The 26,648-nt window shown below is 45.0% G+C and overlaps 1 protein-coding gene across 5 annotated transcripts; it reads right to left on the bottom strand.

Annotated features, from left to right (window-relative positions):
- Positions 1–5,610: 5,610 nt before the first annotated feature.
- Positions 5,611–26,633, bottom strand: LOC124006959 (PH and SEC7 domain-containing protein 1-like). Of its 5 annotated transcripts, XM_046317155.1 has the most exons (15): positions 26,546–26,633; positions 25,435–25,567; positions 21,879–22,560; positions 19,941–20,031; positions 18,421–19,645; positions 18,156–18,236; positions 17,886–18,057; positions 11,460–11,549; positions 11,278–11,321; positions 10,875–11,047; positions 10,606–10,676; positions 10,330–10,475; positions 8,365–8,509; positions 6,343–6,489; positions 5,611–6,072 (listed from the first exon to the last, which is right to left on the bottom strand). In XM_046317155.1, the coding sequence occupies exons 3-15, from the start codon at positions 22,407–22,409 to the stop codon at positions 5,788–5,790; spliced, it is 3,201 nt and encodes a 1,066-aa protein (XP_046173111.1). In that variant the 5' UTR covers positions 22,410–22,560; positions 25,435–25,567; positions 26,546–26,633; the 3' UTR covers positions 5,611–5,787. The 5 variants fall into 5 exon arrangements, with proteins under 5 accessions (XP_046173111.1, XP_046173110.1, XP_046173112.1 ...); XM_046317154.1 differs by lacking the exons at positions 25,435–25,567; positions 26,546–26,633 and adding an exon at positions 22,894–23,403; XM_046317156.1 differs by lacking the exons at positions 25,435–25,567; positions 26,546–26,633 and adding an exon at positions 22,894–23,403 and having other exon boundaries at positions 21,879–22,555.
- Between the last annotated feature and the right edge of the window lie 15 nt (positions 26,634–26,648).

The following is a 26,648-nucleotide window of genomic DNA, read 5'->3' as shown; positions in this document are numbered from 1 at the left end:
GTTTTTACCATAGGCTAATTCAAACTCTTTTTAATGAAATACTATTTTTAACTACATCCATTTTTTAAAATTCATGTGTTGTTTTTCTTCTGAATGTAGGCTATAAACCTTTATTGGTCCCTCAAAAACGGAACACACCATGGCCTTAATTTACCACTAAAAGAACCACTAAAACAATGCAAAAATCAAATCAAATTGAGGCTAAGCTCCCGTTTGAAAAATGGTTTTAAGCAAACAATATCAATGATAACTGGCAAGCAATACAATGTAATCAGGGCAGTACTCAGCAACTGACGAAGATGATTCATGACATCTCTTTATTTACTGTATGCTCTGTCTTCCTCCCTCTCCCTCCCTCATCCTCTCACTTTCTCTCTCTCTCTCTCTCTCTCTCTCTCTCTCTCTCTCTCTCTCTCTCTCTCTCTCTCTCTCTCTCTCTCTCTCTCTCTCTCTCTCTCTCTCTCTCTCTCTCTCTCTCTCTCTCTCTCTCTCTCTCTCTCTCTCTCTCTCTCTCTTCTCTTCACACCTCTCTTTCCTATCCAAGTTGCGACCCTCATGCTCACTCTACTCTCTGCCCTGTGTACTTAAGACAATACTCCCTTCTCCGTTGTTGTTGAAGTGGGATGTCCCACTCCCATCAAACGAATGGAACACATTGTTTTCAGTTCCCTGTGCAGGCACGCAGAAACACACATCACATCCACATACTGAAACACAGAGGAGCTTTAAAGTATATGTCCCCTCTGTTTTTTAATGGCTGCAAAATGAGGCAATCCCCCCAAAGCATCAAATTCAAATTCCAAAGCCTCCACAAAACCCAGCCAGCTGACGGACTGCCAGGGAAATAATGACAGCAACTGTTAAACATTAACAATCCTGCAGCCAAAGAGTCGAAAACAACATAATACTGCCACAAACAACTACAACACAAATACTTCATCTCTCTCTCTCTTTTTCACACACACACACACACACACGCACGCACGCACGCACGCACACACGCACACACGCACGCACGCACGCACGCACGCACGCACACACACACACACACACACGCACACACACACACACACACACACACACACACACACACACACACACACACACACACACAATTCCCAGCCCAGGCCTGGCTCTGGGCGACAGTGGGCCTATTAGTGTTAAGGTTTTGGGCCACAGTGCTTCTAGTAATGAGCCCGGCAGCACAATACAGGCACCCGGCCGGAACAGCTGAGGGGGGACAAAGCCAGCAGGATGGGGAGAGCGCTGGGGGCTTGGGGTAACTACATTTAACACAGAGAGGGACAGAGCGGTGTGTGTGTACACATGCATCCATGTGTGTGTGTGTGTGTGTGTGTGTGTGTGTGTGTGTGTGTGTGTGTGTGTGTGTGTGTGTGTGTGTGTGTGTGTGTGTGTGTGTGTGTGTGTGTGTGTGTGTGTGTGTGTGTGTGTGTGTGTGTGTGTGTGTGTGGTGCATGTGTGTGCCATAGCCATTACTGGGACAAACTAAGAGACAGATAGAGGCCCCTGGAGTAGCTGCTGCCAAAAAGGCAGTGCAGAGAGGAGTGTGTGGCAATCAGTGGAATGACGGGTCAGAGTTGTCCCGCGCCAGTCAACTGGAAACTTCTCCACTTATCTCTGGGCCTGAAACATTGGGCGAACCAACTCAGACTCGCAAATAAGCATGGTGCACAGGACAACATTGGTCTGCCTAAATGAAACACAGGCTGCTGTTGTTTTAAACTGTGAATTGCGGGGCTACAAGGTTGCGCTGAGAGTCTCGTCTGCCGGATGTTTTCTGTGAGGACAGGCTTTGAGGCTTGGTGAAAAGCACTTCATCCAGACTGTTTGATTGAACTCGTCACCTTCATTTATTGATTTGGATGGAGCAGCGGTCATTAACGTGAGCCCTATCGGTCTGTTACAAAAAGGTTTCTCTTTCAAACTATTTAAAATGAGCTCATTGTCCTGGAATGACATGTCCCTACCAATTCTGAACGGTCTCTGATGTCATCATTAATATATTTCCTTTGTCAGAATAAACCTGAGACAAGCTTTAGTGATCACTAATCTACAGATTTTAATATGAGTACTACTTCTTTCAATTATACCCTTGAAAACAGTCCCTCTTCCACAAACATTTATAATGAATACCATCAGTAACTTCAAGGATCTCATCTGTCCATCAAACCATAGAAGGATTTAAAACAATGGAAGTGGCCAAACAGAAAAGAAGTGGCCAAACAGACGGTCTCTGTGAGCCTGTGGTAGATCGGAGGTGAAAGACAGGTGCCCTCTGTTTGACTGGCCTATTAGCACACAGCCCTGAGGGCACTATTGACTGGAGACATCAAGAGGAACGCACCTTTCAAAGCACACACCTTCCGGACTCACATACACACACTCCTATATACAACCACCTGGATCAAATCTGCCGGGTATCAGGTACTGCCCCGAGGGAGAGGCCTGAACTCTGGACATGGGGACAGAGTCAACCAAGACCAACACTGCTCTCTCCATCAGATGCTTCAAAACATACTCTCCTCACACTCAACATTTAATTTGCTACGCAGCACTGTGCAGATCTATCATGAATAGCACCAAGATGAAACCCCTCACTAGTACTGATTAAAACTCGGTCAAGCTCAGATTGAAAAGGACACACCGTCAACATACAGTGTTTTCAGTGTTTGTCCTGCCTGCCCAGATTAAAAGCTCTAACCGCAGCGTACTGTACGCCGCCTCTAAACCCTATTCTACGTTTCATTATGTTTGTCTGCAGCGCCTGGGTCTGAGAAGCACTGAATCCCTGCCTAGGGAGTGTTGTCCCAGGCAGGAGTGTGTGGAAGTGGAGAGTGTAATGTTAGGTCATGCATTGAAATGCCCTTAAGCCAGGCACTTTACCTTAACTGTTCCAGTGAGAGACTCCACGGGTACAAGGGCTTCCATTCTAAAGGGGACGAAGGAAAGAGTAGAACGTGGAAGTGTTATTCATGTTAGGCCTGGGTCTGCTTAGCAAATCAAATGAATATGTCTGGTTTCTGAGTCGAAAATGGGGGAAAGAAAAAAAGGACGAGTCTAATGCTATTTCTGGACATCTCTGGCCTCCATGCCCTCACATCTGGTACCTGTGAAAAGGGGCTAAATAAAATAGGAAAGAGGACAATAAGAAATATGACGATGACATGATAAATAATAAAAGCAACAAAAAGAAAACGAGACAATAAAACTGATAAAGAGAGTTAGAGAAACAGCGTAAGTATGAAATGGAGCACGTTGTGGGGTTTGGTGTTGATTGTCACACTGGAGACTCTCTAACTCAAGTGGACACAGAGGGAGCTGACAGTGGATAAGTGAAGGGGGACGAGGGTCCAAATGGAAAAGAGACTCCTGAAAAGATCACAGAGAAAAAAGAGTAGAATTCAAGAGCCGGGCCACAGAGGAAGCCACGCCACGACGCCAGCAGTCAAGAGTGGAGCGACTGAAAGGCCAAGGATATAAAAGAGGATGGGGAGAGGTAGAGGGAGTAAAAAGCTACATCGAATACAGAGGGGAGAGAGAGACAAATAAAGGGTTAGTGCGAATAAAAGATAAAAAGTAACAAGTAGAGCGTGTGAGGCGTCAGCACCAGATGGGCAATGTGTGTCGGGAGGGACATTGAGGGCAGAGGCAGGAGAGACAGACGGAGAAAATGAAACACAGGGACAAATACTGTGTGTGTGTGTCTGTGTGTGTGTGTGTCTATATTAGGGCTTTTGGAATGTTGGATAGCGTTCAACACAGGATGAGTGTTTGTGTGCTTCACAGGGAGAGACCTTATGTGTGGAGGGGCTTATTTTGAGTCCACTGCCCAGTGCAAGCGTTGGACAAGCCCCTAATGATCACAACTCTGGCCTTGCCTTTTTAATTACCCAACCAGCCCTGACAGAGCGCCACAAAGCTCTCCAGTCCACAGAATGGGGAGTAGAGGAGGGGAACAAAAACAGGACCTTTCCATCTGAAGTATGGCCCTAACCTCTGCTAATGCAAGGCTGAGTCCTGCCTGCCTGACTGCCATGGCCACTCTTTGTGTGGAGTGGAGGAGCAAGATGGCACTCCAACCCAGCACCACTGCTGCTGTCATGGTCTAGAGAACATGTATAGAGCCTGGGTCAAGACCCTCCATTGATGAAAGCCAAAGTATTCACTGCAATTTGTACCCTGCATGCATTAAGAAGAAGCCCAATGTGAATGTGTGAAAGTCCATGTGTTTAACAGGTTAACATTGCCTCAGAACAGCAGGATTTCTGAATTTCTCCTACTGTTGCAATTCATGTACAACAGTCCAAGAACTTGAAGGTTATCCAAGATGGCGTCTTTTGAGCTTATCAGGCAGACACACCCGGAGCATTGTCATGGCCTGAAGCTCCTGCCAATCATTTGCTCAATCAATCATCCACATCTTTAGAATCGGACTTTATCTTAATGGTTTGTGGTTATTAACATTAATGAATATGAACCATTTTAACAGAAAAAACACACAAATAAGCACTATCACATTAACGCAGGTCCTGTGTCAGCAATATCATAACATTACACATTTGATGAACCCATGTCTCATGACACAGGTCCTTTACTTGTCATTACCAGATGACCTGAACAAGAGAAACTCTGGGCCTTAGTATGCCAGGATAAACTTGGTGCCCAAGCAAATGATGTATAATGCATTTCTGAATGTATGCATGTTCCTGTTCAAAACACTAGTCTTGATCCTGAAGAGACTAGCCTAGTCAGAAAAGGTTTGTCCCATCTGTATTGTCTGGGCACTTTTTTATATACCTATTGTCACATCACATTCCTGTGTGTCATCCATAACAGTGACATTAAGGAGGACCGTGAGGGTCTTCTGAAACATCCTGTTCTGACCGTGGCTGAAGATGTCCCTCTGAAAAAGAACGGCCCAGAATTCCTCCACGTGCCATGCGAGATCAAAAAGCTATTCAATCCCTTTTCACCATTCTTATTGACAAGGGCATACGTGACTGGCAGCTCAAACAACTGGGATGGATCATTAAACTGTTTTGATTCTAAACTCAAGGAGCCTAATCAAATCATTGTGAAACTTACAGTGAAATGTGATGGTCGTCTTTCATGGAGATGAAATCCAAATATGTTTATATAAAAGGACATAGAAGATACAAGACTGCATAACTAGAATGAGAATATTGACATAATTTAGATTATTTTTCAAACTGTTTTATAACTTCTTTTTTATTTGATGTGTGATACACTGTTGTATAGCACCCTCATGTGGCTAGAGTTCCACACTGGCTATACAGAGCAAATGAGTATGATTTTGAAACTGCAGAGACACATTTCTAATATAAATAAATAAATAGGTATCTCAACATATCACAGCAAATTCATAGGTGTAGGTAGGTCCATGTGGGTTTTGAGGGATCAAAATCGTTAGGAGACAATCACTCTATTACTCTTTTTGACCCATCAGCATGAAACATCGACTTCTGAGGTTCAATTAATTTTGTTAAATTGAAAGTGCACAAATATGAACTAAAATACTTTCATCTTATGAAGAGAGAATGTAACAAACAAAAGGACTCAAGCAAGTTCCCTGAGGGATGCATTTTGTTTTATTGACCTTTGCCTTCTTGCTGAATAAGTGCAAGCTGAAAATGAAAACTTAAAAAGGACCGTGCTTGGAAGTAACACATTGTCCCTGTCCTAAAAAAAGCCATTGAAAAGTCATGTCAGAGTTCTATGTGTCCCCACACTTTTGGACACCTGCCCTCATATGTCCTGGTTGCGTCTCGGTATGATGATCTTGCGATAGGTCCGTCTCTCCGAGATGTTGCGTTTAACTTTGACCACGGGTTGCGAGGCCATCTCCAGATCCAGGGAGGGGCTGGAGTGGGACTTCTTCAGGGTTCCCTCCTCCCCCTCCTCATCCACCGTGTCCTTACACACAGCTCTGTCAAACAGGTCGAGCTCACTGGTTCCCACCTCAGTCTCGGTTGACTGGTTCAAACCCTTCCAGACCTCCAGCATCTGGATGTAGGCCTCGTAGCGACATTTCTGTGGGGAGAGGAAGGAATGAGACATCTAATAGAGTGAAGGGGGAAAATTGTAGCCTGCATTACAATAATGTCACAGAGCTTAACATTGTGGTCAATCTCATATGCACATACATATGCAGATATATCACACACACACACACACACACACACACACACACACACACACACACACACACACACACACACACACACACACACACACACACACACACACACACACACACACACACACACACACACACACACACACACACACACACACACACACCTCATGCTGCAGGTACTCCTCTCTGACTCGGTGTTCCTCCATCTCCTTGGCTTTGGCCCTGCGCCCGTCAGGGAGACTCTGCTGCAGGTAGGCCAGGTCTTCCTGGAAGGACTCCAGCATGCCTGCATGGGACTGCAGCTGTCTCTCCTGTAGGGGGCAGCAGAGAGCCAGGCTCAGTGAACAGGCTCAGAACACACTCCAGGTACATTTAACATTACATTTAAGTCATTTAGCAGACGCTCTTATCCAGAGCGACTTAGGTAGAAAGTGTCCCTAACCATAGATCTAGTATCAGATTACCCTACCTGGCCCAGCACAACTAGAGTACATAAACTCAGCAAAAAAGGAATGTCCCTTTTTCAGGACCCTGTCTTTCAAAGATAATTCGTAAAAATACAAATAACTTCACAGATCTTCATTGTAAAGAGTTAAAACACTGTTTCCCATGCTTGTTCAATGAACCCTAAACAATTAGTGAACATGCACCTGTGGAACGGTCGTTAAGACACTAACAGATTACAGACGGTAAGCAATTAGGTCACAGTTATGAAACCTTAGGACACTAAAGTGGCCTTTCTACTGACTCAGAAAAACACCAAAAGAAAGATGCCCAGGGTCCCTGCTCATCTGCGTGAATGTGCCTTAGGCATGCTGCGAGGCATGAGGACAGCAGATGTGGCCAGGGCAATAAATTGCAATGTCCGTACTGTGAGACACCTAAGACAGCGCTACAGGGAGACAGGATGGACAGCTGATCGTCCTCCCAGTGGCAGACCACGTGTAACAACACCTACACAGGATCGGTATATCCGAACATCACACCTGCGGGACAGGTACAGGATGGCAACAACAACTGCCCGAGTTACACCAGGAACGCACAATCCCTCCATCAGTGCTCAGACTGTCCGCAATAGGCTGAAAGAGGCTGGACTGGGGGCTTGTAGGCCTGTTGTAAGGCATGTCCTCGAAAATAAAAGAGAGACGCACACTCTAGGAGCTCAGATGCGAAAATGTAATACTAACGTTTCGACAGCCAAGCTGTCTTCATCGGGGTATAAACGTAAGGCAGGTCCTCACCAGACATCACCGACAACAACGTCACCTATGGGCACAAACCCACCGTTGCTGGACCAGACAAGACTGGCAAAAAGTGCTCTTCACTGACGAGTCGCAGTTTTGTCTCACCAGGGGTGACGGTCGGATTCGTGTTTATCATCGAAGGAATGAGCGTTACACCCCGAGGCCTGTACTCTGGAGCGGGATCGATTTGGAGGTGGAGTGTCCATCATGGTCTGGGGCGGTGTGTCACAGCGTCATCTAACTGAGCTTGTTGTCATTACAGGCAATCTCAATGCTGTGCGTTACAGGGAAGACATCCTCCTCCCTCATGCGGTACCCTTCCTGCAGGTTCATTCTGACATGACCCTCCAGCATGACAATGCCACGAGACATACTGCTCGTTCCGTGCGTGATTTCCTGCAAGACAGGAATGTCAATGTTCTGCCATGGCCAGCAAAGAGCGTGAATCTCAATCCTATTGAGCATGTCTGGGACCTGTTGGATTGGAGGGTGAGGGCTAGGGCCATTCCCCCCAGAAATATCCGGGAATTTGCAGGTGCCTTGGTGGAAGTGGGGTAACATCTCACAGCAAGAACTGGCAAATCTGGTGCAGTCCATGAGGAGGAGATGCACTGCAGTACTTAATGCAGCTGGTGGCCACACCAGATACACCAGATACTAACTGTTTTGATCTGGACATTATTCAATTTCTGTTCGTCACATTAGTGTAACTTGTTCAGTTTATGTCTCAGTTGTTGAATCTTGTTATGTTCATACAAATATTTACACATGTTACGTTTGCTGAAAATAAACGCAGTTGACAGTGAGAGGACGTTTCTTTTTTTGTTCACAGTCTCAGCGTACTCCTAAATATCACACCCCACAAAGATGAATACATAATGTACTAAAACAAAGCAGTTGGGACTACAGAGAGTGAACCAAGAGGGTATGTGAATACAGTACCAGTGTGTGTGCAGACTGCGAGGCTGGCAGGATGGGTCTGCAGAACTTCCTCTGAGAGCCCACGGCAGCAGGGAAGGGAGGAGAGGAGTGTAGGGCTGACACCAGGTTGATACGGCTGATCCATGAAATCATCTCTGCTGTGGAGCTTCGGACAACAAGGGAACCGTGCACATAGAAGACATAACATATCTAATCATATCTTTGTACACAAAGTCACAGGATTATTGGACTGTTGCATCCTGATTGATGCGATTGTTCCTTCACACCGCCAAACAGTCAAACACATTAGACCTTTGTGTGACAAATGTAAATTCACAACTCCAATACTACATGGATATACAGTGAGGGAAAAAAAGTATTTGATCCCCTGCTGATTTTGTACGTTTGCCCACTGACAAAGAAATGATCAGTCCATAATTTTAAATGGTAGGTTTATTTGAACAGTGAGAGACAGAATAACAACAAAAAAATCCAGAAAAACGCATTTCAAAAATGTTATAAATTGATTTGCATTTTAAATTAGGGAAATAAGTATTTGACCCCTCTGCAAAACATGACTTGTGATTGCAAACCCCTTGTTGGCAATCACAGAGGTCAGACGTTTCTTGTAGTTGGCCACCAGGTTTGCACACATCTCAGGAGGGATTTTGTCCCACTCTTTGCGGATCTTCTTCAAGTCATTAAGGTTTCGAGGCTGACGTTTGGCAACTTGAACCTTCAGCTCCCTCCGCAGATTTTCTATGGGATTAAGGTCTGGAGACTGGCTAGGCCACTCCAGGACCTTAATGTCCTTCTTCTTGAGCCACTACTTTGTTGCCTTGGCGGTGTGTTTTGGGTCATTTTCATGCTGGAATACACATCCACAACCCATTTCAATGCCCTGGCTGAGGGAAGGAGGTTCCACCCAAGATTTGACAGTACATGGCCCCGTCCATCATCCCTTTGATGCGGTGAAGTTGTCCTGTCTCCTTAGCAGAAAAACACCCCCAAAGCATAATGTTTCCACCTCCATGTTAGACGGTGGAGAGGGTGTTCTTGGGGTCATAGGCAGCATTCCTCCTCCTCCAAACACGGCGAGTTGAGTTGATGCCAAAGAGCTCCATTTTGGTCTCATCTGACCACAACACTTTCAACCAGTTGTCCTCTGAATCATTCAGATGTTCATTGGCAAACTTCAGACGGGCATGTATATGTGCTTTCTTGAGCAGGGGGACCTTGCGGGCGCTGCAGGATTTCAGTCCTTCATGGCGTAGTGTGTTACCAATTGTTTTCTTGGTGACTATGGTCCCAGCTGCCTTGAGATCATTGACAAGATCCTCCTGTGTGGTTCTGGGCTGTTCCTCACCATTCTCATGATCATTGCAACTCCACGAGGTGAGATCTTGCATGGAGCCCCAGGCCGAGGGAGATTGACAGTTCTTTTGTGTTTCTTTCATTTGCTTTTCTTCCAATAATTTCACCAACTGTTGTCACCTCCTCACCAAGCTGCTTGGTGATGGTCTTGTAGCTCATTCCAGCCTTGTGTAGGTCTACAATCTTGTCCCTGACATCCTTGGAGAGCTCTTTGGTCTTGGCCATGGTGGAGAGTTTGGAATCTGATTGATTGCTTCTGTGGACAGGTGTCTTTTAATCAGGTAACAAGCTGATATTAGGAGCACTCCCTTTAAGAGTGTGCTCCTAATCTCAGCCTGTTACCTGTATAAAAGACACCTGGGAGCCAGAAATCTTTCTGATTGAGAGGAGTCAAATACTTATTTCCCTCATTAAAATGCAAATCAATTTATAACATTTTTGACATGCGTTTTTCTGGATTTTTTTGTTGTTATTCTGTCTCTCACTGTTCAAATAAACCTACCATTAAAATTATAGACAGATCATTTCTTTGTCAGTGGGCAAATGTACAAAGTCAGCAGGGGATCAAATACTTTTTCGGGTCTCTCAAACATACACACGACATAGACTCACGAGGCCTGAAAGAGGAAAACCCTCCAGTCAGCGGTCTGCAGGCGGAAGACGTGTGGTCTCTTAGTGTAGTCTGCTGCCTGCTCTGCCAGGGCATGGTGCACACTGACCACCTCCTCTGTACTCTGCCACTCCATCGTATACTCATCCTGAGGGAGAGGACAGGTTGGATAGGGTAACAAGCAGTGAGGGATTCGTGTCAAAGGCATCCAGAACATTATCAAGAGGCCGTGATATGGAAAGTATGGAATAAAATGAGGGAGAGGAGGAAACTCTAACCTTCTGCAAGTAGAGGACCATTCCCTTCAGCACTCCATAGAAGACCTTCCAGCTTCTCTTCCCCCAAGGAGCTGTCACACACAGTTACATTACATCACTCCTGAGGTCAAAGGATGCTTCTCAAAGACACTCACACCCTAAATCATTTCACCAGACTGATGAATCGTCAAAGGATTTATCAAAACACTATGACGCTCTTGTACACACTTTATTGCCCTGATATTTGAGTTCCTATGGTTTCGTGCAAACAGTGTCACAGTCCCACTCACTGCGTTTGCCATCGATGTCAGCGTGGGCCTTGCGTTTGAGGAAGCTCTGTTTGAACACTGTGGCCTTCTTGTCATGCGGCACATCTTGGAACGGGTTGCTCTTGGAGCGCAGGGGTGCGTCCTCTTTAGCATCCTCCGCCAACAACATGGAGTTCTTCAGTTCCTTCTCATCACTGAACAGGGCGATTGACGAGATGAGGGGAGGAATGAAGAAGCAATGGAGTGGAAATTAAAAAACAATGAAAATATGAGAGGTGTAACACAACCACAATATATTGGAGAAAGCAACATGAAGAGGAAGCTGTGTGTAAATCTACCATGCCCAAGGGGAGACTGAAAAGGTGGTGCCAAATAGTATAGAATAATGCTACCCACTACCTTGTTCTTAAGTCAGACTACTTACACTGCCCATTCCAGAGGCTCGTTCTTAATGGAGTTGTAGAGAGCCTGAGCAAGAAACAAGAGAAAGGACACTGAAGTCTTCCGTAAAAAAGGGTTACTTCAGACTGCTATAGACACGGTTCTTTCAGTTAACAGTATCTACTGAAATATTGAGTAGGTGTAGAATGAGGAGGATAATCTTACCTTCAACAGCTCCTTACTGAAGCTCTCACCCTCATTCATCCCATCCAGGTTGGACACGAAGCTGGACACAGACATGGGTTTGCCCACATTCTGAGGACAGACACAAAAACAATGTTTAACTCAGTAGCGGTCAGTGCTGTTTAATATTTTTTTTATGAGGATGATCTTATTTCTATTAAAGCATATTGGATGACTGTCATTCATATTCCATTCACCCAGTTCAATGTAACAGTGATAGGTTTAGGCTACTACATGATACTCACATTTTTCCTATACCCATCATGAGGTTGCTACAACCTAGACAACAAATTAAAGTTTACAACGTAGGTGCACAGGTCTAGAGACATTTTTCAGTAATCAAGGTGACAGACCGTGACACATTCAATAATTCCTTGCACACTCTTGCCTGCGTCTAGCTGATCTAAGGTGTAATCAGTCGTCCAACAGTCGCAAACGAGAGTTTCTATTGGCCAAATTCAGGTATGTTTAACTCCGTTTCATTCCGTTTTCTTCCGTTTAAGAAATGTATTTCAACAGAATCGGGCGAATAAATAAACCCTTGATCACCACAAACAGTTCAATTCATAGCAGCCACATAGAAGCCACATACCAACATCATGATCATTTGCTCATTGTATAATTCCTTCTCGCATCTACACGCTCTCGTCCTCTCACATTTTCCTTTCAACTTCAGTGCACAATACAGTAGCTGACCAAGAAAAAAAACTTTCCAAAACAAAACTTCATTACCATAACCTCTACACACAGCCTACATCGTTGTCACCATATTAGCTAACGTCATAGTTAAAATACTTAGCTATATTGACAAACTCTCAATAAACCCGCTACAATCTTGCAGTACAGTGTACTGCAAGCAGTTTAGCAGTTACACCTGTGGGCCCCGTTGGGAATAAATCAAACCAAAAGCGTACCTTGACTTAGAAGAGTTACAGTGTTGGATAGCCATAGCCATCTAACATAGCATCCCTCTCTGTTTGAGCCAGGAGTTTGTGTAGGCTCAACTAGCTAGCTGAATTCGCTAGATAGGTAAGTTTTTTAAAAAGACAATTAAATATAGCTAGCTCTTGCTCTCTTTTGCTTCTCCATTTTTTAAGAAATTAATTTGTTCAAAACTGTTCAACTATTGTCTTTCTCTCTCTTTGAGTCAACTACTCAACACATTTTACGCACTGCAATGCTAGCTAGCTGTAGCTTATGGTTTCAATACTAGATTAATTCTCTGATCCTTTGATTGAGATGAAAACATGTCAGTTCATACAGCAAGAGCTCTGATAACTTCCGGAGGACATCCTCCAACTTATCATAACTGTTTAAGTCTATGGAAGGGGATGAGAACCATGAGCCTCCTGGGCTTTGTATTGAAGTCAATGTACCCAGAGGAGGATGGAAACTAGCTGTCCTCCGGCTACACCATGGTGCTACCCTAGAGAGTGCTGTTGAGGCTACGGTAGACTTATTGCAAAACTGTGTATTTAAAATTTTTTTTTTTTTTTACCCCTTTTTCTCCCCAATTCCGTGGTATCCAACTGACAGATTAACTTAAGGCGCCGACAGAGATGGCCGCCTCGCTTCGCGTTCCTAGGAAACTATGCAGTTTTTTTTTAACGTGTTATTTCTTACATTAGTACCCCAGGTCATCTTAGGTTTCATTACATACAGTCGAGAAGAACTACTGAATATAAGATCAGCGTCAACTCACCATCAGTACGACCAAGAATATGATTTTCGCGACGCGGATCCTGTGTTCTGCCTTTCAACCAGGACAACGGAATGGATCCCAGCCGGCGACCCCCCCAAAAAAACGACTCCGTAAAAAAGGGAAACGAAGCGGTCTTCTGGTCAGACTCCGGAGACGGGCACATCGTGCACCACTCCCTAACATTCTTCTCGCCAATGTCCAGTCTCTTGACAACAAGGTTGATGAAATCCAAGCAAGGGTAGCATTCCAGAGGGACATCAGAGACTAACGTTCTTTGCTTCACGGAAACATGGCTCACTGGAGAGACGCTATCGGAGGCGGTGCAGCCAGCGGGTTTCTCCACGCATCGCGCCGACAGAAACAAACATCTTTCTGGTAAGAAGAGGGGCGGGGGCGTATGCCTTATGGCTAACGAGACGTGGTGTGATCAAAGAAACATACAGGAACTCAAATCCTTCTGTTCACCTGATTGAGAATTCCTCACAATCAAATGTCGACCGCATTATCTACCAAGATAATTCTCTTCGATTATAATCACAGCCGTATATATTCCCCCCCAAGCAGACACATCGATGGCTCTGAACAAACTTTATTTGACTCTTTGCAAACTGGAATCCATACATCCTGAGGCTGCATTCATTGTAGCTGGGGATTTTAACAAGGCTAATCTGAAAACAAGACTCCCTAAATTGTATCAGCATATCGATTGCGCAACCAGGGCTGGAAAAACCTTGGATCATTGTTACTCTAACTTCCGCGACGCATTTAAGGCCCTGCCCCGCCCTCCTTTCGGAAAAGCTGACCACCACCATTTTGTTGATCTCTGCCTACAGACAGAAACTAAAACAAGAAGCTCCCACGCTGAGGTCTGTCCAACGCTGGTCCGACCAAGCTGATTCCACACTCCAAGACTGCTTCCATCACGTGGACTGGGATTTGTTTCGTATTGCGTCAGATAACAACATTGACGAATACGCTGATTCAGTGTGCGAGTTCATTAGAACGTGCGTTGAAGATGTCGTTCCCATAGCAACGATTAAAACATTCCCTAACCAGAAACCGTGGATTGATGGCAGCATTCGCTTGAAACTGAAAGCGCGAACCACTGCTTTTAATCAGGGCAAGGTAACTGGTAACATGACTGAATACAAACAGTGCAGCTATTCCCTCCGCAAGACTATCAAACAAGCTAAGCGTCAGTATAGAGACAAAGTAGAATCTCAATTCAACGGCTCAGACACAAGAGGTATGTGGCAGGGTCTACAGTCAATCACGGACTACAAGAAGAAAACCAGCCCAGTCACGGACCAGGATGTCTTGCTCCCAGGCAGACTAAATCACTTTTTTGCCCGCTTTGAGGACAATACAGTGCCACTGACACGGCCTGCAACGAAAACATGCGGACTCTCCTTCACTGCAGCCGAGGTGAGGAAAACATTTAAACGTGTTAACCCTCGCAAGGCTGCAGGCCCAGACGGCATCCCCAGCCACGCCCTCAGAGCATGCGCAGACCAGCTGGCCGGTGTGTTTACGGACATATTCAATCAATCCCTATACCAGTCTGCTGTTCCCACATGCTTCAAGAGGGCCACCATTGTTCCTGTTCCCAATAAAGTCATGTAACTGAGCTAAACGACTACCGCCCCGTAGCACTCACTTCCGTCATCATGAAGTGCTTTGAGAGACTAGTCAAGGACCATATCACCTCCACCCTACCTAACACCCTAGACCCACTCCAATTTGCTTACCCCCCAAATAGGTCCACAGACAATGCAATCTCAACCACACTGCACACTGCCCTAACCCATCTGGACAAGAGGAATACCTATGTGAGAATGCTGTTCATCGACGACAGCTCGGCATTCAACAACATAGTACCCTCCAAGCTCGTCATCAAGCTCGAGACCCTGGGTCTCGACCCCGCCCTGTGCAACTGGGTACTGGACTTCCTGACGGGCCGCCCCCAGGTGGTGAGGGTAGGCAACAACATCTCCACCCCTATGATCCTCAACACTGGGGCCCCACAAGGGTGCGTTCTGAGCCCTCTCCCGTACTCCCTGTTCACCCACGACTGCGTGGCCACGCACGCCTCCAACTCAATCATCAAGTTTGCGGACGACACAACAGTGGAAGGCTTGATTACCAACAACGACAAGACGGCCTACAGGGAGGAGGTGAGGGTCCTCGGAGTGTGGGGTCAGGAAAATAACCTCACACTCAACGTCAACAAAACTAAGGAGATGATTGTGGACTTCAGGAAACAGCAGAGGGAACACCCCCCTATCCACATCGATGGAACAGTAGTGGAGAGGGTAGTAAGTTAAGTTCCTCGGCATACACATCACAAACAAACTGAATTGGTCCACCCACACAGACAGCATCGTGAAGAAGGCGCAGCAGCGCCTCTTCAACCTCAGGAGGCTGAAGAAATTCAGCTTTTCACCAAAAGCACTCACAAACTTCTACAGATGCACAATCGAGAGCATCCTGGCGGGCTGTATCACCGCCTGGTATGGCAACTGCTCCGCCCTCAACCGTAAGGCTCTCCAGAGGGTAGTGAGGTCTGCACAACGCATCACCGGGGGCAAACTACCTGCCCTCCAGGACACCTACACCACCCGATGTTACAGGAAGGCCATAAAGATCATCAAGGACACCAACCACCCAAACCACTGCCTGTTCACCCCGCTATCATCCAGAAGGCGAGGTCAGTACAGGTGCATCAAAGCTGGGGCCGAGAGACTGAAAAACAGCTTCTATCTCAAGGCTATCAGACTGTTAAACAGCCACCACTAACATTGAGTGGCTGCTGCCAACACACTGACAGTGACTCAACTCCAGCCACTTTAATAATGGGAATTGATGGGAAATGATGTAAAATATATCACTAGCCACTTTAAACAATGCTACCTAATATAATGTTATATACCCTACATTATTAATCTCATATGCATACGTATATACTGTACTCTATATCATCTACTGCATCCTTATGTAATACATGTTTCACTAGCCACTTTAACTATGCCACTTTGTTTACATACCCATCTCATATGTATATACTGTACTCGATACCATCTACTGTATCTTGCCTATGCTGCTCTGTACCATCACTCATTCATATATCTTTATGTACATATTCTTTATCCCCTTACACTGTGTATAAGACAGTAGTTTTGGAATTGTTAGATTACTTGTTGGTTAATACTGCATTGTCGGAACTAGAAGCACAAGCATTTCACTACACTCGCATTAACATCTGCTAACCATGTGTATGTGACAAATAAAATTTGATTTGATTTAGATTTGATTTAAGTAGCTACTATCTTGTCTCATCGCTACAACTCCAGTACGGGCTCGGGAGATGAAGATTGAAGGTCATGCGTCCTCCGATACACAACCCAACCAAGCCGCACTGCTTCTTAACACAGAGCGCATCCAACCCGGAAGCCAGCCGCACCAATGTGTCGGAGGAAACACCGTGCACCTGGCAACCTTGGTTAGCGCGCACTGCGCCCGGCCTGCCACAGGAGTCGCTGGTGCGCGATGAGACAAGGACATCCCTAACGGCCAATCGCTCCCTAACCCAGATGACGCTAGGCCAATTGTGCCTCGCCCCACGGACCTCCCGGTCGCGGCCGGTTACGACAGAGCCTGGGCGCGAACCCAGAGTCTCTGATGGCACAGCTGGCGCTGCAGTACAGCGCCCTTAACCACTGCGCCACCCGGGAGGCTAAAACTGAAAATATTTAGTATATTTTTATCTAAAAAGGATAACTTTGTTTTTGTTTCACTCTTTATTTTTCTGAAATTCACTAAGGAGGATGGTCCTCCCCTGGTTTAACTGTGTATACATTTGTTACGTTCTCCAGTTTCTGTGTTGTAGTTTGTGTATTTGAGTGTGTTTCAGGAGATGGCTTCCTGAGATCCCCCAGCAGCTGATTGGTCGACTCCACGATTAATTGGAGAGCTGACCCCCGCCCCCTCGTCAGGACGCAGCTGTCTCCAATTTCCAATGCCTTCTGAAGCTATAAAAGCCAGTGTTCTGTTGTTCAGGGGAGAGATTGATCGTGATATAGATCATTGCTGAGAGAGGAGGTTGATGGCTGAGGGGTATAGCATGTTGGTCGTTAGTATGTACTATGTTAGTTGTTCTTGGGAGCAGCTTTGGTTCGGTTCTGTGTTTGTGGGTATGGCAGAGCTTCTTTAATGGTCTGAGTTAGTTTTTTCTCAGTTTTGTTGTGAAGTGGGTTGTTTAATATTCTGTTTCATTTGTTCCCAGGGGGGAAGGGGAAGGCACCAAGGGAGTGCTTAGGCAAGAGGCCTGAGGGCATACATATACCCGTAGTATATTCACTGTCTAGGCACACTAGGTAAGACCTGGGTGGACCACCCCCTGTATTTTGGTTCGGGCACCAGGTGGTGCTAAATCAGGTAAGTAGTGGGTAGGCAGGTAAGATAGGAGAGAGGGTTTGAGATTTACTTTCTTTGCTTTGGTTCTGTCCAGCTCCTTTTCCCCACATTACCGTGTGAAGGAATAAATTCCTAGTAAGCGGTAAATTCTACCTTTTGTCATCCTTACTCGCACCTACAGTCCATACCTCTTTGAGTTAAAGCAGGGTGTTGCGTTCCCTCTTCATGGAGGTGTGCGTAACAACATTCAAAACCCTAAATACCTACACGTTTGCAGTGCAGTGGGGACTCACCTGTCCATGCAGATCAGAGTTCAGGAGCATCACAGAACAGGTGAGTGTGAGTACTTCTCCAGAAGAGGAGAAGGTGTGAGGGTTGCATTGCTGGAATCGACAGGAGAAATGCTGCAGCACCCGTTCTCTTTCCTGGGTCTCACCGATAAGCACCACCACCCTCAGGAAAGACCTGGGAGAGGAGGGCAAAATAGAGGAAATATAAGATCATTTACAGATGGAAGATGCTCATTTGAGGAAAAATCGAATTAGAAAGTGTGAAGGACTTACCTCAGGCCTTGGTCCAGTCTCTGACCGGTGAAGTCAAAGAACTTCAGGTACTCCTCCCCAACGGCTCGGCTAAAGTCATTGCTGAATTAGAGAGGGGCCGGGAGACAAAGACAGGTCAAGTTCATGATTCAAAGTGACACATTATGAGAAAAAAAACTCAGAAAGTACTTACTAGCATGGATCATTACCCTAATAGTTACTACTGCATAAGACCTATGTAATGTAACGTTTGGCCACTCCAAAGTTTTGCAGCCTTTGGTCTTACTCTTTGTCCAGGTGTTTGACCACATCTGTCTTGTAGATCCCATCCAGCCTGTAGAGTCTTTCAGCCAGCCTGCAGGCCCTCTCCCTGTCCAAACCTCCACCATTCATACGGACCACCACTGGTTCTGAGGCCTCCGTCTGCTGTACTTGAGACTCCAGTTGCTCTCCACTTCCTTTCCTGGGCGGCAAACATGAATCCTCTGTACAAATGTTCTGTTCCAATTGTTCTACATGCTCTGTCTGCTCAAGCTCTTCTGTCGACTCAGTTAGTGCAGTCTGCGCTGGCTGTTCAGCCCCTGAGTGTTTCTGGTCTTCTGTCTGGTCTGACTGTTCTGTCTGTTCAAGCTCCTCTGTGCAAAGGAAAAGTAATTCTTCTAACTGCTTTGAATGTATTGGTTTGTCCGTCTGCTCTGACTGCTGCGTCTGCTCTGACTGCTCGGACTGCTCCATCTCCCCTGATTGTTTTGACTGCTCAGAATCTTCAGAGTGTTCCGTCTGCTGTGATGGTTCTGTCTGTGGTTCTGCCTGCACTGAAAAGTCTGTCTGCTCGGAGTGCATATTTTGTTCAGAATGTTGCGTCTGTTTTGATTCTAAACATTCTGTCTGTTCTGGCTGTTGCGTCTGCTCTGATTCTTTTGATTGTTCTGACTGGTCTGTCACTTCTGACTGTTCTGCCTGTTGTAAATGGGCCTCTTCAGTTTGCTGGTCTTCGTCCCCTGACTGATTTGAATGCTCTACCTGGTCGGACTCTACAAGTTTCTCAGAGTCTTCTGGCTGCTCTGTTGTCTCGTTATTGTTCCCGTATTCATTCTGTTCTGTGTGATTAGGCTCTGACTGCCCACTGTGTTCAGAGTTCTCTGAGAGTTCTGACTGTTCTTTCAGTTCAGCTGGCTCAAGCAGGTGCTCTAAGAGTTCTATCATCGCTGATTCCTCCTCACTGTCCGACTGTTCCCTCCCCTCTGACTGTCCTATCTGTTCTGTCTGCTCCTTCTCCTCATAGTCCATAGAGCTGGATCCTTGCTCTGGGTTGATCTGTATAGTCAGGACTGTGCCAGTCTGTTCCTGTTTCTCTCCCGGCACAGAGCCTAAACTCTCACTATCCGGCCTAGTCTCGGACTCTCCTGTCTCTACAGAGCTAGGAGCTATGTCAGAGGGTGTGATAGTCTCCGCTGTCACAGACTGTCCTATCCCTTCCTCTGGCCATGGACGTCTCCCTGAAAGAGAGTCTAAACACACAAATACCCATGTTAATATTGACCAAGTCAATATCACAGGAAACCAGGTGTTTGATGTAATTGTTACCATTACACTTTTCAGCTCGTCATTAGAACGAGCCTATTTTCCCCAATTAAGGTGCCACCAACATCCTATGCACTCCACATACTATATGATCAAGTCAAGGTGAGAGGTCAAATGCATTTGAAGGGGTAGCAACTATCAGAATATGTCAACACATGTTAAAATAAAATCTTAGAGTATGCCCATTGTGCATTTGTGAAAATGACCTCGGTCTGCACTCACCATGGTCCTCAAATAGCTCTTGTGCTGAAGCCTCCTCTTCCTGTGTGTGTGCTGCATGCTCCTTCACATATGGCCTTGGTGTATCACATGCCTGGAATTGCAAAAGCAGCTGTCAACAATAAACATCGAGTTGGGGAAAACTTGTGATTGAGAAAGAGGTGGGATGATCAGCACTCAGACAGAAGGGACCTGGCTCTCAGATGACTGATATGTACAGTATCAGTCAAAAGCGTGGACACACTCATTCAAGGGTTTTTCTTTATTTTTTAAAACTATTTTCTACTTTGTAGAATAATAGTGAAGACATCACAACTATGAAATAGCACATATGGAAACATGTAGTAACCAAAAAAAAGAGTCTACAAAGCAGCTACACTTTGCCTTGATGACAGCGTTGCACACTCTTGGCATTCTCTCAACCAGCTTCACCTGGAATGCTTTTCCAAAAGCCTTGAAGGAGTTCCCACATATGCTTAGCACTTATTGGCTGCTTTTCCTTCACTCTGGGGTCCAACTCATCCCAAACCATCTCAATTGGGTTGAGGTCAGGTGATTGTGGAGGCCAGGTCATCTGATGCAGCACTCCATCACTTTCCTTCTTGATCAAATAGCCCTTACACAACCTAGAGGTGTGTTTTGGGTCATTGTCCTGTTAAAAAAACAAATGACAGTCCCACTAAGCTCAAACCAGATGGGATGGCGTATTGCTGTAGAATGCTGTGGTAGCAGCATAAGTGTGCCTTGAATTCTAAACAAATCACTGACCGTGTCACCAGCAAAGCACCCCCACACCGTCACACCTACATGCTTCACGGTGGGAACCACACATGTGGAGATTATCTATTCACCTACTCTGCGCCTCACAAAGACTCGGCGGTTGAAACCAAAAATCTCAAATTTGGACTCATCAGATTAAAGGACAGATTTCCACCGGTCTAATGTCCGTTGCTCGTGTTTCTTGGCCAAAGCAAGTCTCTTCTTCTTATTGGTGTCCTTTAGTAGCGGTTTCTTTGCAGCAATTTGACCATGAAGGCCTGATTCACGCAGACTCCTCTTGTTGAGATGTGTCTGTTACTTGATCTCTGTGCAGCATTTATTTGGGCTGCCATTTCTGATGCTGGTAACTCTAATGAACGTATCCTCCGCAGCAGAGGTAATTCTGGGTCTTCCTTTCCTGTGGTGGTCCTCATGAGAGCCAGTTTCATCATAGTGCTTGATGGTTTTGCGACTGAAATTTTCTGGATTGACTGAGCTTCATGTCTTAAAGCTGTTCTTGCCATAATATGGACTTGGTCTTTTACCAAATAGGGCTATCTTCTGTATACCACCCCTACCTTGTCACAGCACAACTGTGACAACTGATTGGCTCGTATGAACTAAGGAAATAAATTCCACAAATTAACTTAACAAGGAACACCTGTTAATTGAAATGCATTCCAGGTGACTACCTCATGAAGCTGGTTGAGAGAATGCCAAGAGTGTGCAAAGCTGTCATCAAGGCAAACGGTGGCTACTTTGAAGAATCTAAAATATATTTTGATTTGTTTAACACTTTTCTGGTTACGACATAATTCCATATGTGTTATTTCATAGTTATGTCTTCACTAATATTCTACAATGTAGAAAATAGTAAAAATAAAGAAAAACCCTTGAATGATTAAGTATGTCCAAACTTTTGACTGGTACTGTATAACGGTATATTCCATTCACCTCATCTCAACCTACAACTGAAACCTATATGCTGTTATATGATCTATGAATAGACAGAGGTAGAGCTATTTCTCATCCTAAATACTCTCTTTCTCTTGTACTTTCACAGACAAACACACACATGCACACAGGAAATAAAGGTCCACAAATGCACACAAACACACAGCAACACAATTTCAAATGACAACAGACACATAACCACAATCCTTTCCGTTCTGCCTGACGTACCCGAGGGGAGCTTTCACCCTGGTCTGTGTCCAAAGGCAGCTGTTGCTCCGGTCCGTTGTGATTATGTGTCTTCTCCTGGACAGACAGCTCTATGTTGATTCCTGTCACACAGGCTTGATGTTGCTGCTGCTGTTGAGACAGGGGACTCACAGTCCAGTCCAGACTGGCCGCTCCACTGGAGTCCAGCTCATCGGCCGAGCTGTTGTCAGTCATGGGGTAGGGAATGTCAGGGGAGGGGTTGGTTATGTCCCACTGCACCGTGGTAAAGGACAGAGGGACACTGGGATGGATCATGGGGTACACAGGTAAAGTCATGGAATCCCAGTGCTCCTCTGGCTCCTCAGTCCTTCCAGTCTGATGAGAGTTATCATCTTCCTCCCTGTCCATCTGGTTCACTTGCTCCTCCATCTCTCTCCACCCAATAGCCTCCTCCAGTGGCCTGCTCTGTAGTGGGAGATCCATATTGGGCCATGTCTGGCTGTCTTGCTCCCTGAGGTCTGGGAGAGGAGAGCGCACCCTAGACCCCTCCATAACCTCTCTCTTCACTCAGTCCTAAGCAGAGATATGGCTCAACTTAGTTTAGTCTCGTTCCTCTGTGCTGGCCAGGGCATCCATCTTGGAATTAGGTCAAAGTGATGCTGTCATGGTTGACTCCTGTGGTTGGTTAGCTTCCGGTGCTGCCCTAGTTATGTGCACGAGGTCCGTAAAGCAAGATCATTCATGTACAATAAAATATGGCAAAACATACATCCATTCAAACTAACTAGTGACTCGCTACCTGCCTTGTATATCAATAATATTACAGTGTGAAATTTCAATTTTTAAATTGTATTATTTAAAAAAAATGTAAATGGACTAGGGTGTGAGATTAACACGCTTTCAATTGACAGAAAGCAACATCCTAAAACTTAGACCAGCGGTAGCTCATGTCACTCTCACAGATCATACACCAATAGGCACAGTTCAATGACAAACATGGTCTCTTAAACATATTAAAATGTTAGCCAACACTCACCATTCACTTCTGCATACCAAACACTATCCAGTTCATATATTTTAAGGAAGAGGTTGTTTTATAAACCCTGTTTACTTCTCTCTCTTTTGGCGTGGCACAGCGGATGTGCTTTGCAATGACTTTTGCTGAAACATTACAGAGGCGCATTTACTTCCTGACCACAGAAGAGCAGCCTTTACAGAAAGAGAGAGAGAGAGAAGTTGGAGAGCATAGATGGAGAGAAATAGAGAGTGAGAGCCAGATGGTGGGGATGTGAGCGGTTTCACTGTATCCTAAATATTCATGTCTACTGCTAACCATCAACTTGAGCTACCATGATGTACATGTATAGGTCATGGTCCATGGACCGACCCGGAGGATATAAGTGAAGATTTACAGTAGTATGTTGTTGATCCATATCAAGGACACTACCTAATATAAACACAGCATTTTTGTAACAATTCATGTGAAGCCTCATACTAAGCCTCTAGTCTTCAGAATTGCACTGTCATAAAAAGAAGAGTGACATGGAAAATGGGTTTAAATACCTCCTATTCCGTCTATTTAAACTTTCACTCCATTTCTCTCTTTCAGTCGCTCAGCCTTTTTGTCAATAGTCTACTCACATCACATAACCAACATCCGGGACAGTGTTTGGCCACACTTCCTGTGTGGGTGCTCACTTCTCATTTCCTTTTAGGGTGCTAGGCTGGCGCTCCACTTAAAAACAGCATAGAACGGTATAAGCTTACAATGATAGACAGATACTTTCTTTTTGCACCCCATACTTCCTCATTGAATCTGTGTGAATGAGATTTGCTGCTCTCTGAGATTGTATAAAGGTCCATGTGCGTGTTGTATAAACTAGATTACTCTTACTTTGGAGTCTGGATAAAGACTTTACAGTCATCATCTTCCTTTAGGTATAATATTTGAAGGTATTCAGGTCATAGGTTACAGTTATCTAATTAGAGGAACATTGTTCCCTTTATGCAGGCACAATATAGGCCTATCTATTGTTTGGTGTAATAACAACATTAATCTCTGACCTTGGATTTGAATGTTGCCGGTGATTATGTCTTCAGGTTTTTAAAGTTAATAAGACAGAGATTTCAGTTCTGTCCTTTAAATTACCAGCATTACTACACTGAAAAAAATATGAAACGCAACATGTAAAGTGTTGGTCCCATGCTTCATGAGCTGAAATAAAATATATCAGAAATGTGCCATATACACAAAACACATATTTCTCTCACATTTTGTGCAAAAAAAATTGTTTACATCCCTGTTAGTGAGCATTTCTCCTTTGCCAAGATCATCCATCCACCTGACATGTGTGGCAAATCAAGAAGCTGCATAAACAGCATGATCATTACACAGGTGCACCTTGTGCTAGGCACAATAAAATACCCCTCTAAAATGTGCTGTCTTGTCACACAACACAATGCCACAGATGTCTCAAGTTTTCAGGGAGGGTGCAATTGGCATGCTGACTACAGGAATGTCCACCAGAGATGTTGCCAGATATTTGAATGTTAATTTCTCTACCATAAACCACCTCCACATCATTTTAGAGAATTTGGCAATACCTCCAACCAAGACCACGTGTATGGAGTCGTGTGGGCAAGCGGTTTGCCGATGTCAACGCTGTGAACACATGGTGACACATGGTGGTGGTGGGTTATGGTATGGGCAGGCAGGCAGGCATAAACTACAGACAATGAACACAATTGCATTTTATCAATATCAATTAGATCCTGAGGCCCCATTGTGAGTCCCATTTTTAAAAAGTATCTATGATCAACAGATATATATTCCCAGTCACGTGAAATCCATAGATTAGGGCCTAATTCATTTATTTTAATTTACTGACTTCTTTATATGAACTGTAACTCAGTAAAATCTTTGAAAATGTTGCATGTTACGTTTATATTTTTTAAATTCAGGAAATTAAGGTCTAATAAACATTGAAATGGCAAAGGTTTAGTGCAGCTGATGAACCATTGCATTAACTTGTGGATGTCCCAGTGATTATGTGGATTATCCCCTACCAGTGGACCATTGTATTGGCAGGCACTATGCATGGGACTCTCTAGCTGTTGAAGCAGTCTATCAGAGGGAGATGCCAAATTGACTGTAACCACATTATTGACTCGTCAACAACACACCCAAAGGCTCTACATGACAAGTACAACTATGCAGAAATCAAACCACAAACTTGAATGAAACCATCAATACCAACAGGATAACAAGGTTAATATATATTATTCATGTGTGGAAACACCAGATAATAAACACTACTGCTGTCAGCAAAATAATAACATGCCTGAGATCATTAAAAACTCAAACTACTTTCAGAGAGTAACACTTGCCATTTTCTTAGTAAACTTCGATTTGGACTTACCCTTTAAAGCCTTCTCATGGGGTATCATATAACCAGTCAGTTAGTAAGGCTTTAAGTCAGTCTGGGGGGGAAAACCTCTTTATTGCCATGTAGACACAGAGCTTAGTGCACAAGGTGTAATCCCTCAGATGACAAGTTTTCTAGCCTCTCTCACTTACACAGCGGTAGCCTGGGGTGTCACAGAGGATGCATGCGAGTCGCAAATCCTAGTCCACTCCTCCTCTGTGAGAGATACCTCATCTCCAGGCAACAGATCCCAGACTTCCGCCTCCCTCTGCAACACGGATATGCCTTGCAAAAACAGGGAAAGAGGCAACAAAAAGAAAGAAAAGCCACATTGTGATTGGCAGGGAGCGAAATAGCACAAAGACACCTGAGAGCATTGGGCCCGCCCACAGCGTGAAGGCACAGATGCGCACAAGCATACATTGAGGAGATTCTATAATGCTGGCCCGGGTAGGTATTGTTTGCACTGGGTAAAAAGTGATTGCATTCGTTTTGGAACCGTGCTGCTCCCGGGCATGAGCCAGCTGCCTCGTTCAGGCCGACAGCGAAGTTGACTCAAAGCAAAAGGTGGACGAATGAGTAGGATTCTGTATGTTTAAAATAATACAAATAAAAAAAGGCTTAAGCTGCCTTCCCAATGAAAACTTGTTTGAAAATGTGAACATAAATTTTATGGAAAATATATGTATGTTTCTGAACGATGGATCATGCTGTCTTGTTGACAACATAACCAAGCGCTGCAGATTGCTGTTTGATTTGAGCTTGGCGCTCCTCCCTCACCGGTCACGCCCGGTCCAGCTTAATATAACTCTGCCACTCATACAGCCACAGGTCAGGAGAGTGGCTTAACTTCATTCCTGCAAGTCTTGACTGACACAAGGGAGTGGACTGGTCGAGCCTCAGGGCACTGTAGGCATCCTTTGAAGCAAATACTTATGAGTCCCAGTGGACCATATTCCCCCTGGTTTATTGGTTCCATGACAACATTCCCACTGTTTTTCTAATGGTTGTTCCATGTAAACCTCAAAATAACAAAAAGGATAAACATAACCACTGTGCATGTGTCAACTTTATGAATTATGTTGTTGTTAAGCCATATAAGACGCAGCGCTTGTAGCCAGGACTAGTTGTTGTGACAAGTATGACTTGGGTCTATGCTTCTTGAACTGTAAACACGTGTCAAATCAACAAACAAGCTACAAGCCGCCCTCGAAAGAATGCACTAAGTGTATCACATATATAACATTAAACATATACAAGTACCTGCCAGGTGGTTGGTTGCCTACGACACTTGAAATCGACGGCTAACAAACATGCAATGCGTCCTCCTTAACTGCGGAGGCGGTGAAAGAGGGAGAGAACGACA

This window comes from Oncorhynchus gorbuscha, linkage group LG20 (assembly GCF_021184085.1).
Source record: "Oncorhynchus gorbuscha isolate QuinsamMale2020 ecotype Even-year linkage group LG20, OgorEven_v1.0, whole genome shotgun sequence".
NCBI classification, from domain to species: domain Eukaryota; kingdom Metazoa; phylum Chordata; class Actinopteri; order Salmoniformes; family Salmonidae; genus Oncorhynchus; species Oncorhynchus gorbuscha.
The sequence above is the reverse complement of the archived record's forward strand: the minus strand, read 5'-3'. Positions and strand labels throughout refer to the sequence as shown.

Coding starts and splice junctions, on each gene's coding strand:
- LOC124006959 (XM_046317155.1), bottom strand. CDS start 22,409: ATGGAGGGGTCTAGGGTGCGCTCTCCTCTCCCAGACCTCAGGGAGCAA. Junction 18,237..18,420: donor GTCAAACACCTGGACAAAGA/GTAAGACCAAAG, acceptor TCTCTAATTCAG/CAATGACTTTAGCCGAGCCG. Junction 8,510..10,329: donor GTTTTCCTCTTTCAGGCCTC/GTGAGTCTATGT, acceptor TGTTGTCCGAAG/CTCCACAGCAGAGATGATTT.